We start from the raw sequence: 13,983 nt of genomic DNA, 5'->3' as shown, positions 1-13,983 counted from the left end.
GTATGGACAGTTCGCCGTTCTGGAAAGATGGTTCAGTGCTAAGACCCAGCAAGTGAGAGTTGCAAGTAGAAGATGAAAGAACACTGGTCATTAAGAAATTGTTAATGGAGCAAAGGTAAGGGACAAGATCCCTTTTCAAAGTTCTATTTGGAACACAAATAGACATCACCAATATTTTAGGCATAGGGCAAAGTTTGTAACTTAGGAATTTTGCAGATTTGGGTGTAAAAATATGCCCAAACAGCTGTCTGGAGAAAGGCATGGCTTTTTTTTTTTTAAATTGATTTCAGAGAGGAAGGGAGAGGGAGAGATAGAAACATCAATATGAGAGAGAATAATTGATTGGCTTCCTCCTGCATGTCCCATACTGGGAATCAAGCCTGCAACCTGGGCATGTACCCTGACCAGGAATCGAACCGTGACCTCCTGGTTCATAGGTTGACACTCAACCACTGAGCAACTCAGGCTGGGCAGGGAATGGCTTCTTCCTCCCAAGAAACTGTCATGCTCTGTACCAAAGTGTTGGCATTGCTCCCCTCTCCTCCCCTTCTCACCTCTTCCCTCCCCTACTCTCTTCTCCTCTGTTCTTTTCTTCTCTCTGGCCAGGGTGTGGTTTAGAGAATGGAAGTGCTAAGGATGACTATTGATAAACTCTTATCAGATCTCCCTAGGGCTCTTTGAAATACTAGTAATTGGGAGAATAGCAAGAAATGGTTTATAAGTAAAGGTTATGGAATAAAAAAATATTCATTATTAACGTTACCACATTTATACACATGTGTCTGGAGACTTGGGAAAATTGATGTTATATTCAAACATGATATTTTTCTATCTTTGAATAAGAAGTACAAATTGTAGAAAGCACCAGTGATTCATAAATTTCCTAAAAGTAACCTTTCCTAAAACATAGTTTTAGTTACTATTTTGCAAAGAATGCAAAGTTAAAGTTCATCATCTGGGCTAAAAAATGAGTCACGTCTTACTGTAACACTAACAAAGAATATTAACTCCATGGGCAATGGCTTTCTCTAAAGTAGAAAGAAATGAGGAGATTGGCTCAGCATACTAAAGACTGATAAAGTAGTTTGAAAAATTGACCAAAGTTTTTATATCCATAATATGTATAGCATTGTAACATTTACCACAATATATTGAACTAATTTCATTTATTTATAATACCTACTTTGTTTTATAAATTGTTATGTCTTATCATCCAGAAGAAAACCAATTAGATAAGAGAATAAATTGGAGCTCTCTATTCAAAACTGAAAAACAAACCCATGAATTTGTATGAGATTACTTGGAGTGAGATTCAGGCTTCACAATTTTTTATAACTGTATTTTTTAATTGCCCATAATAAATTTCAAAAAAAATAGAGGTTCTATGAATATGTTGCATAACAGTTAGCTTTATGAAAAATAATCTTCCTAAAGAAATTAAGAAAACAAAGAGTAGTATATAATATAGATTTTTATCTATTTAGCTAAAAATATAACTTAGGCCCTAGCCGGTTTGGCTCAGTGGCTAGAGCATCGGCCTGCGGACTGAAGGGTCCCAGGTTCGATTCTGGTCAAGGGCACATGTCTGGGTTGCAGGCTCGGTCCCCAGTAGGGGATGTGTAGGAAGCAGCCGATCAATGATTCGCTCTCATCATTGATGTTTCAGTCTCTCTCTCCCTCTCCCTTCCTCTCTGAACTCAATAAAAATATATTTAAAATAAATTAAAAAAATATAACTTAGTTTAGTTAGATTAAATATTTTTTAATAATTATTCATGTCAGGTATGTTCCTATGTTTAAATAATGTAAATTATTTTTTCTATCTTTGTTAATGTTTTTGAACTATAAAATAAAATGTATTACATTACTTAAGGTTTTTAGGTAAGAAATAGTGAATGTCATCTTCAAAATTCTGTAATTAAATATTCCAATCAATACTGGACCATGTGCCCAGAAATTGTCCTTTGTTAAGTTAGAGTTTCTAACTTAAACCAAAAATGTACTTAGAAAATATAAGTTAATATTTTTTATTTTCTAATATCCACATATATTGAATGGCACATTCACACACATTCACACACACACACACACACACACACACACACACACACACACACAGTGGAATTATTTCACAATGAAGAATCATTTTTCCCACCACCGTCCCCAAATTTGCCATTTTGAAATGTAACAATTAAATATAACATCTAAGATGCTAAGCTTTCCCAGGATCATGCAATAGAGCCAAGATCCAAATCACTGCAGGCAGTCTACTCCCCGGCCAATGCTCTCCTATGCTTCTACACTACTATGGCTCCTAAGAAGTTGTGATGACTGCAGGGTTTAATTAGACAAAGTTCTTCCTTCAATTAAATTAGAATTTAGGACTTGTTTATGCTATATATATTACATGTATGTATAACTCATCTTTAATACATGTTACGTATATCTTAATTGAGAATGTAGATGTTAGAAAAGTATTAATAGAACAGATAATATAATACAAATATTGTCATTTTTATTCACTTATGACATGTGCCATTCAATACCAATTTCACGCACACTAAATTTTCATCAAATTTCATGATGCACTATTAAAATTTCAAGAATATAGTGAGAAACAAAAACAGGACCAGAGTCATAGAAGCATTGAACAAACTGTCCAAACTATGAGGGGAGGGGGGGGTGGTGAGAGGGCAAGAGATCCATCAAAGGACTTGTATGCATGTATATGAGCATAACCAATGGACACAGACAGTAGCGGGGTGAGGGCATGTGCTGGGGGGTGGGGGCGGCTGGGGAGAGGTCAAAGGGGGGAAAAGGAGACTCATGTAATACTTTCAACAATAAAGAATTAAAAAAAATAAAGTACATTGATTTACAAATAATAAAAAAGAATATAGTGAGAATTTCTTAACATGATATGCTAATGCCTCTCCTCCTGATCACATTAAAAAATCATGTGCTTGCAAGAAATATAAAAGACAAAAAAAAAAAAAAAAAGAAAAAAACAAAGACAAAATAAAAAAGAAAGGTGTTTAAACCAAAGTAAGATTCATTTCTATCTTGAAGCAATTTTGCCTGTTCCCCAATTTGGGACTGATATTGCTGCTTCTTTTTATTTCTGTCCCCCCAGAAATGAAGGGTGGAGACACATGTAGAAAATCAGAGATGAAAGGGAAGGGATGATTGACAGTTTCAGAGGTAATAAAGAAAAAAGTGATTTTGTGCTTATTTCTCCTATTTAGTGGCAAGTAACCACTGTTCCTCCAGTTTAACAGTCTTGTTAATGTCAAAAAAGTGCTCCTTTCCACCGGTGAGAATATTGAGACTTGCAGTTAAAGTGAAATCATCCCCTGTATACTCCATGCAGCTGTCAATCACAAAACTGAGACTGAAATCAACTGGTGTGGTTCATTTTTTAGCATAATGTTGAATTAAAGTGTAACCAGCTTCAATAACAGGTGAGAATTTACTATTGTTCTAACACAAGCATGCATATTTCATGATGTCCAATATAAGAAAGCAAATGCACACAGAAACATTCAAAACTTAAATATGAGGACAAGTGGTGGTGGCCCATCCAGCTTTTGAAAATTGTTTGAGCATCTCAGAATCTCCTCTGTAGATGAGGGAACAACCTAAAAGTTACCTTAAACAGCTATAAATTAGTATTTCTTTTAAAAAATTTTTATTGAATTTATTGGGGTGACATTGTTTAATAAAATTATATAGGTTTCAGGTGACAGTGCTATAATACATCATCTGTATATTGTATTGTGCTCACCACCTCAAGTCAAGTCTCCTTCCATCACCATTTCTACCTCCTTCACCCTCGTCTATCTCCCTTAACCCCTCATAATCACCATACTGCTGTCTGTGTCTATGGGTTTTGTTTTGTTTTTCCTTTGCTCAGTCCCTTCACCTTTTTTACCCAACCCAACTCCCCTTCCCTCTGACAGCTGTCCGTCTGTTCTCTAACCATTTATTCCTTGAACTCTTTGTTACTCATTATCTGAAAGATTTGGATGTGATGTTTGAGGCGCAGGATTTACCCAGCTCATAGTCTCACAGACTACTGGAATTAGCATGTTACCCGAGACATTGGCTGGTGGCAATCTTTGGGAAGGAGTTTCTTGCCTCTGATGGATGGATGCTCCATGACGGGGAGGCCAAACCGGTGTTGGCCGGGGCATAAAGATAGGGAATGGATGGGTGGGGATGTGGACCAGCAAACCAGAGAGCAGAAAGAAGAGTAGAGATTGACACTTTGTCCATTTCTCTAACAGGGAGGTGGAAGGCCCAAAAGTTCACAGGGATATAAGTTTTGCTGCAGTAGTTTGAAGCCATTAGATAAAGTCGCTAGTATTGTTTCTAGCTGATTTTGTCCTGCTTGGAATGGCAGACTTTCTCATCTCCCTCATCGGCCTGCGTCAGTCCCTCTAGATGCCCTTCATGGGGATCAAGGGGTTGGGTGGCGTGGGGGTGGCCATAGACACAGAAACTGGTTCACCCCTGGAGGACTGACTACAAATGAGTCCCTGACCTCCCTTCTCCAAGAACTCCTTCCCAGACTCCTTCCTTTTATCCCGCCCGTCTTGTCACCATTTTCCTGGGTAACCTTACCCCCCAGCCCCGCTCTCCCTTCTCCTCCCATCCTTCCTGTCATCTCCTCACCTGTCCACCGCGATGGCCGTCATCGAGTAGATGCTGGCGAACACCGCGGTGATGGGAAAGAAGTTCTGGAAGCGACAGTAGCTGGCGCCGAAGTACCACTCACTGTGGAGCGCGTAGATGAAGTTGACCAAGGTGTTGAAAGCGGCCATGGAGGCGTCGGAGAAAGCCAGGTTCACGAGGAAGTAGTTGGTGACGGTCCGCATGCGCTTGTGGGCCAGGATGATCCAGATGACGACGAGGTTCCCGAAGACCGCCACGGCCACCACCACGCTGTAGGCGAGGGACCAGAGCACGATTCGCCAGGTCGGCTGCACGAACTGGTTGGTGAGGTTGGCCCGGGGCTGCGGAGGCTCGGGGGAGGCGGCGGGCAGCCCCGGCGTGGGGGGCGCGGCGGAGAGGTTGCCGGCCTGGGCCAGCAGCTGCAGCCACTCAGCCCCCGCCGCCCCGGCGGCCGCCCCCGCCGCCAGCGCCTCGCTCAGGGTCCGGGCGCCGGCGCCGGCTCCTCCCGCGCCGACCGTCCCGTTCCAGGCTGCGGGGAGGGAGGCCATCGCCGCGGGTCTGGAGCCCCGGACCTGCCCACCCACCCGCGGCCGGCCCGAGAGCCGCGCCTCCTGAAGTTCTTTGCCTCCCGGTCCCTGGAAGCCCCGCAGGGAAGGCGCGGCTCCCCTGGCTGGTGAGGGGATGCTGCTGTGAGCCTGCAAGCGACGGGGAGGACGGGCGCCGCTTCCTCCAAGGAGTCTGAGACTTGGGCCGGACTGAGATCTCGGGGAGAGGCTGGGGCTGCCACCGGCCGGGAGCTCCGCGCACCGGCTGGAGCACGGAGGTTCCGGCGCCCGGCGCGCTTTATAGCCTCCCAGTCCCCCTCGTTGGTGACGTCGTGGGGGCTGCGAAGCTAACCAACCCCTTCGAGGCGCTGCTGTCCTCCACCCGCCCGCCCGTCCGAGTTCATTCACTGCCACCCGTTGCCCGGCAGCTGGAGCTCGGCAGGAGGACGTGCTCCGGGAGCGGCTGCACTGTCTCAGATGTAATTAAAATCTCTCCAGGATTGTTTCTCCACTTTTGACTGCAAGGTATTTTGCTGAGGTCGCTGCTCTCAGACACTTACTGTTCCTTTTCTAAACCAATTAAACCGTTCACCGGTAAATCAAAAGCACACCCCAGGGGATTTTTTTTTTTTTTGTGTGTGTGTGTGTGGGGGGGGGGGGGGGCGCGGGGGCTAATTCCTAAAACTCCCTAAATGCTGGGGTCAGGGGGTAGCTGCTGAGGGCTGTGGGCTGTGGGCACAGCTAGCCATGCCCTGTGTGTTGTGTTACTGGCTTTTGGAATTTCACTGGACTTTCTGCACGTGTGTTTTTGTTATCACTTCTCGGATCCCTTTTCCTCTAGCTCCCAACTTTCAAATCCAGTCCCCCTCTTCCTCTAATCTCTATGGCCACAACAGACTATGGTTTCCCCTGGAGGAGTCTGCCCTGGGTGCAATGCCATGACGCACAGAGGGTAAACCAGAAAACCCCGCGAGCTGTAGTTTCTTGAAAAAACGTCAAGAATTGGATTTCTTTATTTCTCCGGTATAAACACATCCTGTAAGCAATCTAAATGCATACACTTGGTTATACACTTTTGCACATTTGGCCCTTGGGTTTTCAAGGCCTGACTATGAGGACTCAAGTGACGAAGACGAACAGCCATATCCTTAGTTTCCTGGGCAGGTGGGCAGGCCTGACTCCTGAGCTTTGGCTGGAGCAGGTGAGCTGGAGTGCACTGTGGCAGGCGAGCTGGAGAAATAGTCTGTGATTAGATAGATTTTATAGACAATGTATCAGTATGTTCCAGAGGCTGTGCTCTCCTTTATTTGATTCTTGGGATAGGTGTGCAGGGATTTCATGTTAAACATAATTTAGCAATCTCCTGAAAACATTTGAAATCTTTCAACCTCAGTTTTCTCATTTGAAAATTAAAAATTAAATATATATATATATATATATATATATATATATATATATATATATATATATTTTACAGGGTAATTATAAGGATGAGTGGTTTCAACAGATTCCTTCAACAACACTAGGCAAGATGGAGGCCTCAGGAAGTGTTAGCTATGTTCCTCTTGTTATTGCTGTGCATTTCACCTAAATGTTTTCAGGTAAAATGAATCTTAGGAAGTTTGCTTTACTTCAAGCGGAGATACCTTCTAATTTGTGACTGTTCTGTACTGCTTAATTTCCCAGTTCAGAATATGTTATTTAAAAATCCTGCAATAATTATTGCACAAACGGACATACGGTGACTGGTAATGACTAGTGTTTTCCATTTCATATTTTTTATGATGAAAACAGTAGTGTATAGAAATAAGTTTGAGGCAACCTGATAATTACATTGACAAAACCCTGCTTCCAAGGTAAATGCATGCTGAAAGTGATAATTATCAAGGGTTATTATTTCCCAGAAAGGCCTGTGAAAATATATGATAAATGATAAGTTAACAGAGATTTCAGATTTCCTGCTTACTAATTCTAAATTAAACAAATTTTAAAGGCAAATTACTTCTTTCTGCCAATTTATCATCTAGAAATTACTTGAGTTACAAATGAAAGCCTCTTTCTTACCTAATCAAATCATGAATTTTTAAAAATTTCTTTGTATGGTAAACACCATTTATTAAAATTATAAAATGGATTGCCCAGCCGGCATAGCTTAGTGGTTGAGTGTCAACCTATGAACCAGGAGGTCATGGTTCGATTCCTGGTCAGGGCACATTCCCAGGATGTGGGCTCAATCCCCAGTGTGGGGCATGCTGGAGGCAGTGAATCGATCAATGATTCTCTCACATCATTGATGTTTTTTTCTCTCTCTCTCTCCCTCTCCCTTCCCCCCTGAAATCAATTTAAAAATACATTAAAATAAATAAAAATATTATAAAATGGATCATTGTGGTGGTTTGGTGATTATGTATATTTTGATCAAATGTTTTAAGTTGTAAAATTACTTGGTTGTATAGCAATCCATTCAGTTTGCACTGTTGCTTTACTCATCCATACAGAGTATCATAAGTCTGTGATTCTGTTTTCCTTGGACTTACATGTGGGTGGAGATGATATGACAAAAAGTAAGTGATAATTATGAAATTGAAGTAGTTACAATGTAAGGGAATTAAAGAGATCTTTCCTTTCAGAAGAAGAGAGGAACCCAGGTCATGCTTTTCCTTCTAGATCTGCCTTACATAGTGAGACTCTCTCTGTATCCCAGGGAGGTAGTGAGGGGTAGCCATTGTTCATTCATTGTTTCAGTCATTCCTCAGGTATGCATTGAATATACTTCTTTCCAGGAGCTGTGCCGAGTACTAAGAATGTGGCAATGAAACAGATATGAATCCTGTTGTCCTAGAGCCCTAAATAATTAGCATTTTTGACATTCAAGCAAGTATTATGAATAGTAAATAGGGAAGAAAAGAGAAAAATGGAGTGTGTGACTGAGTGGAAGGATGCTGTACTTTCTGGATTCTGTCAACTTTTCTTAAAAAAGGGGAAGGTCTTGCCAGGCCATTGTGGCTGAGTTGGTTGCTTGTCATCCCATGCACCCAGAGGTCACCAGTTTGATTCCAAGTCAGGGCACTTGCTCAGGTAGGGAGCTTGATCCCAGTAGGGGTCATGCAGGAGGCAGCCAATCGATATTTCTTTCTCTCTATCTCTCTCCCTCTCCTTCTCCCCTCCTCCACCTGTTGTCAGAAACTGCTGGCAGGACTATAAAAATGCTGGGGTAGCAGAAGACCACATTTACTCTCTGTTTTCCTCCTGAATCCCAGTAGAGGTGTGAAAAGTGGGGTTACATACAGATTTTTTTCTAACCTTAGGAGATTGTGCTTATAATTTCCACTCTACAAGGCAGACTTTTAATTCAACCTGAGGTCTTGCATTTTACTCAGCAGATATTAATCTTTATCCAGAGATTTAAACTTATTTTTCTGGAAATACTAGATTAATAGACTTATTGATATTTTTCTATCTTATTGTGTTGGAGAGATCAGGAGTAATATTTTGGGGGAGGGTGGGGACCTGAGTAAATCATTCTTAAAATGGGAACGTTCTGATCCTAGCCTTTGCAATGATTACCACTGCTCTTTTTGATCGCATGATTTGTTATTAGGCAATAAAAATGTTATCTGCTGAGCTGTAACTAAAACTGTGTTTCTGAAATCTCATAAAGTACACATAAAACAATGCAATTTATTTGTAGAACTAACTCTTCAGACAAAGTTTTGTAGAACTGATTGTTCTCCATGGTCTTAGAAAGACACTGGTGGATTGCTTCATCTACATAAATAATTTCCTTGGATGGCTAAGGAAATAAAATTAAAGGAGGGAAAAACTATCTCAAGATATTCAGAAGCCTCTTATTTTTGAGGGACTATAGAGATTGCTTAATCTAAATTCCTTAGAGATGGAGCAATTAAGTCACCAGGAGTTACAATTTATGGTTGAATAGATAAAATGGCTTGGGGGTTGTGAAGAAAGTTTATTAGTATTTCTGGGCACCAGTACTGAATGTACTTTCATATTTAGCTAACAATTGCTGACTAGTTACTGGGCTTTAATTGAAACTTTTGCTGTTGAGTGGTATACAATTAAATACCTATTATGGTCTGTGTTATATCAGCTCATCACTGGGACAGGGAAGACAGCGAAGGAAGTACTAATGAGTCCGGTGGTTTTTTCCTGAGCAGGATGCAAGGGTGATTTCTTTCCTGGGTTCTTGTCCAGATGGATTCGAAGAATGAAGCCATGGACAAAAGGTGGTAGATGAAAAGATAGAAATTTATTGGAAACAAGTGCAGACTCCCGGGTAGGGAGGGAGACTCCAAGGAGGTAACCCATTAAGTTCCTTTTTCCTAAGGTTTATAAAGGCTGCAGTTCTTTGTTTCTTGATGCTGCCTTCCAATTGGTAGAATATTAATTTCAAAGCTCAAAACACACATGGTGCCCCATCTCTTTCTCCCCCTTAAGCGGTAGAATTCTCTACCTCCTGTGAAAATGTTTCCCTCTTTCTCCCATTTGTCAGCGTTTCTCTATCCTCTGTGAGAGTTTGTTTCCTTTCTCCCCATGCCCTGTGGCTTTTCCTTACCTTCTGTGAATGGATGTCTTCCTCTCCCCTTACCCTGTGGCGCTTTTTGTTCTCTGTGAATGAATGCCTTTTGGCAGCTCCAAGCCCCCAACCAACTATGCCTTCCTCCCCCATGGGCCCCCTAATTCCTAAAACTCCCTAAACCTGCCTATTTTACCCCTAAACACTCCTTTCACTAAGAGACTTTCCCCAGTAAGTGGAAATGGCATATTCAAGAACATGCAACCTGAGGAACCATGTGAATCTTACAGCATTTGCTCGTTTGTCAACAGGAATATCAGGAGCTGAAAGAACCCATGGGCTGAATATTGAGCAGATCCAGGCAGACCCATAGTTTATAGATCACATTTGCTTATTACGCATGACTTTGGATGGATACCAAAAAGCCTTGATCAGGTTAGACACTTATTCTATATTTGGATTTATTTATCCACTAACTGAAAAAATACCTCTAACACTGTTTAATGCCTAAAGCAGAAAATAGCTCCATTTGGACCTACTGTTTACATAGCATTTGATCAAGGAACCTATTCATAATTTGACTACAGGTGCAGTGAAACAATGCCCTAAAAACACACACATCTTACCCTCAAAATAGTGTAAAATTAAAATTTGGAATGGGCAATGGAAACAGCTACTAGCTATATTGAGAAGTGATAAGGAACTAAAAAGATGGCTGCATTACTGAATAAATGTGTGTAGATACTGTTCTATTGTTTTTAGCTGCCAGTATTATAAATGATGAATTCTAATATAAAGTTGAATCTTTGGTGGATAAGAGTTTTATTTATATTTGTAAACTTGTATGATTATTATGAAATGTAAAATATAAAATCGAGAATATGCTGATAATATTCTAGAGGGCAGACTGAGCTTCGTACTATTTTTAAGTCTCTTCAGCAGGGAATGTAGGCGATATACAGTGTACAATGTAAGAGCTAAACATTCATTTGATTGCAGAGGCCAGCTTATCAAAACATCATTCTGTTTTATCATTTAAAAACTTGTTTGTTAAGCCTCTGCTACCCCATATAAATTTTGTTCTCATATATGGATATCCTTTTAATTTTGCTTTTCTTTTTTATGAGAGATTAACAATTTCAAAGAAACTTGTACATATAAACAACTATTTCTACATAGAGAACTTGTAGTCTAATTTTTTTGCTCCAAAGCACAACAAAAAGTACAAGAAAAAATGTATTTAAAATGTATTTTGGGGGTTTAAATTCATACCATCTCTATTCTATATATAAAAGCATAAGTGACCATTATAACCAAACGACTGGAATGACCAGAATAACCAGTCAACCAGTCTCTATGACGTGCACTGACCAAGGGGTGGAAGCTCAACACAGGAGCTGCCCCCTGGTGGTCAGTACGTTCCCACAGCCAACCTCCCATGACCCCTCCCCCACAACCAGCCAACCCATGGCCCTTCCCCACCTCATCTGGCTGTCTTCCCTGATTGACCCCAATCAGGGGTGCCAGCTAGCCAACCTACTGTGGTCCCTGCCACCGGCTGGCCATCCCCCAATTGGCCTCGATTGTCAACCAGGCCGAGGGAACCCACCCTTTCACAAATTCATGCACCGGGACTCTAGTGATGTGAATAAAAAGAAATAGTCCTCTATATTTTCTTAGGAAAATGAACTGGATATTTAAAATATACTAATTCCAATGACTTTTTAAAAATCTGTTAATTCTGTAAAGATACTTTTGATCCATGGAATTGGAAATAAACAATATTTTGAACAAAGTCTTATTTCTGCTAACTTACTACAATAGCTGTACTGAAGGGAGTCATCTGTCAAATAGTGGAGGAAAGAAATAGTATTCAATGTCCTTGGAACTAGAGTCTATGATCTCAGAATGCATGCTATCCTTGGCATTAGTTATAGCCAACTTTATCTCCCCATTTTGTACAGTATTTTACAAACCATTTGTGTGTGATGGCTCCCATTGTAGTTAGTAGCCACCAAAGAGTCTGAACATAGCTTGCTTATAGTGGAGAGGTATTTTCTCATTAGTTTTCAGAAGCACACCACAGAAAAGCAATATAACAAGAGCTATACCACAAAAAGCAAGAAGAAACGTGTGGTAATGCCATGTGGACTTCCTCTATTTCTGTAAAGACTCAGGATTTTCCATGTGAATTTTTGTGGCTACATTCCATGATAAAATGTAAGTATAGCACTACAGATTATACTTATATTTAATTGGCTAGGTTCTGATTTTGGATACCTTATGTAAGTTATATTTCTATTGGGGGATTTGGGATAAGATGGATATTCTCCCTTTGTGTACATGGATGTCTACGGTTGATGAAGTAAGAGTGAAACCTAACTCATAATTTGACTGTAATTACATTCTTAATTGCTCCATTTGTTTTCTCACTGTGATTTTCAACCACCATAGGGATGCCATAGAGAAATGCTTTGAGGTCTCAGAGGACAAAATAGGAGAAACTAAATTGAGGTTTTATTTTCTCTCTTCAATAAAATCATATTTAATATTTAGAGATTTTATTTAAAGAAAAACCATCATTAAAAAGTTTAAAAAACAACTGCTTAAGAGGGCCTGGTAGTCTCAAATTAGAGAAGTCATGATGACCAATTCCAGTAAGAGACTGTCCCGATTGTGTTGAGTAAATAACAAAACCCACGGGTCAGAAGTACACATTAATTGGCCTGAATACACTACAAAGCTAAATTATAAAGTTGAAGTTACATGAGCTCAAATTGGATTATATTATTCATCCTAGAAAATTATTACAAGATTATACTAATTAACTCTTTCTTCTAGGAGAATAAACATTGTTATTTAGAAGTGCTTCTTGGGATCATTATAGGATTGAGCCATTGTTTTTTCCACTAAAAATTGTCATTTCTTTCCAAAATATATAGGTAAAAAACACACACAAATTACAGAGAATGCCACATCCACTGAAGAGTAGTCCATATATAAGACAGAACTCTCAGAGTTAGATAGGCAGAGAGCTTCAGCAAACATAATTTCATTAATTGCCAAGCAGTTGACCATCTTGAATTGAAGAGTTTCTTAGTTTAAAGCAAAATTCAGTAGATATAAATGGGTAGAACAAGCAAACAAATAAAAACAATACTTGCTTAACTTTGAGCAAGAAGTTAAGCCAATATTAGGACTCAAGTCTGCATTGTTCAACATAGTAACCACTACTCACATGTGTCTGATGAGTCCTTGAAATGTGCAGTAAGTGTAAAATACACACCAGACTTCAAACACTTACTATGCGAAAGTAAATAAAAATGTCTCCTTGATAATTTTATATTGATTACATATAAAAACAATAAGGACATGTTGGTAATGGATTACTATCTGTTTGTGGGACTAGAAAAAGTATGTAAGAATCCACTCATAATTAATTTTTATACACACATAAGAAACAGTATAACTCAAAACTAGAATTTGGTTCAGTCATTTTCAACAAATATTATGCTATTTTTAATCCTCTCCATATAAGACATCTTTCAGATATTGAACTGAATGAACTCTACCTGATTATTAGAGCCAAAATGTTCAGGCCTAGAATGGACTAAATGATATGAGCAATCTACTCTGAGATTTTTGCCAAAATGACAAAATCCTTTCTGTTTACAAGGATACAATATACAGCATCTTTGTGTCTCTAGTTATTAATTATATTAAATTTAACAGTATTATTGAAAATAATTATGCATATTACACCAACTCTTTCCTTCAAGGAAGTAAAAATTAAATACTGTATCAACAAATACACAATGAATTCATTTTTATGATATATATTTTTTGAGCATCTGCACTGTGTGGCACTGTGTTAGAAAATCTATATATATGAAAGCCTAAGTGACCCTTTGACTGTTCGACCATTCGACTGGTAACTATGACGTGCACTGTCCACGAAGGGGCAGAAGCTCCGACCGCTAGGTTACCTTGCTGCTGGGGTCTGGCTGATCGGAACTGGGCCAGATGGGCCAGAAATGACTTGGAGCCCTCCCACCATCCCTCCTTAGCCTGGATCGTGCACCGGTGGGGTCTCTCGGCCTGGCCTGAGCCCTCTCGCAATCCAGAACCCCTTGGGGGATGTCAGAGAGCCAGAGGCCAGGCTGAGGGACCCCACTGGTGCACAAACACTGGGCCTTTAGTATAATATTAAAAGGCCAAATATATTAT

The 13,983-nt window shown here is 40.1% G+C and overlaps 1 protein-coding gene across 1 annotated transcript in view; it reads right to left on the bottom strand.

The window, feature by feature from the left end:
• The window catches only part of TACR3 (tachykinin receptor 3), a 49,007-nt gene extending 43,785 nt beyond the window's left edge, over positions 1-5,222 (bottom strand). Inside the window, exon 1 of the mRNA XM_008150304.3 lies at positions 4,675-5,222. Coding sequence (XP_008148526.2) covers positions 4,675-5,222 — 548 coding nt within the window. The remainder of the gene's footprint in view (positions 1-4,674) is intronic.
• Between the last annotated feature and the right edge of the window lie 8,761 nt (positions 5,223-13,983).

Source organism: Eptesicus fuscus, chromosome 2, assembly GCF_027574615.1.
Source record: "Eptesicus fuscus isolate TK198812 chromosome 2, DD_ASM_mEF_20220401, whole genome shotgun sequence".
Taxonomy (NCBI): domain Eukaryota; kingdom Metazoa; phylum Chordata; class Mammalia; order Chiroptera; family Vespertilionidae; genus Eptesicus; species Eptesicus fuscus.
The sequence above is the reverse complement of the archived record's forward strand: the minus strand, read 5'-3'. Positions and strand labels throughout refer to the sequence as shown.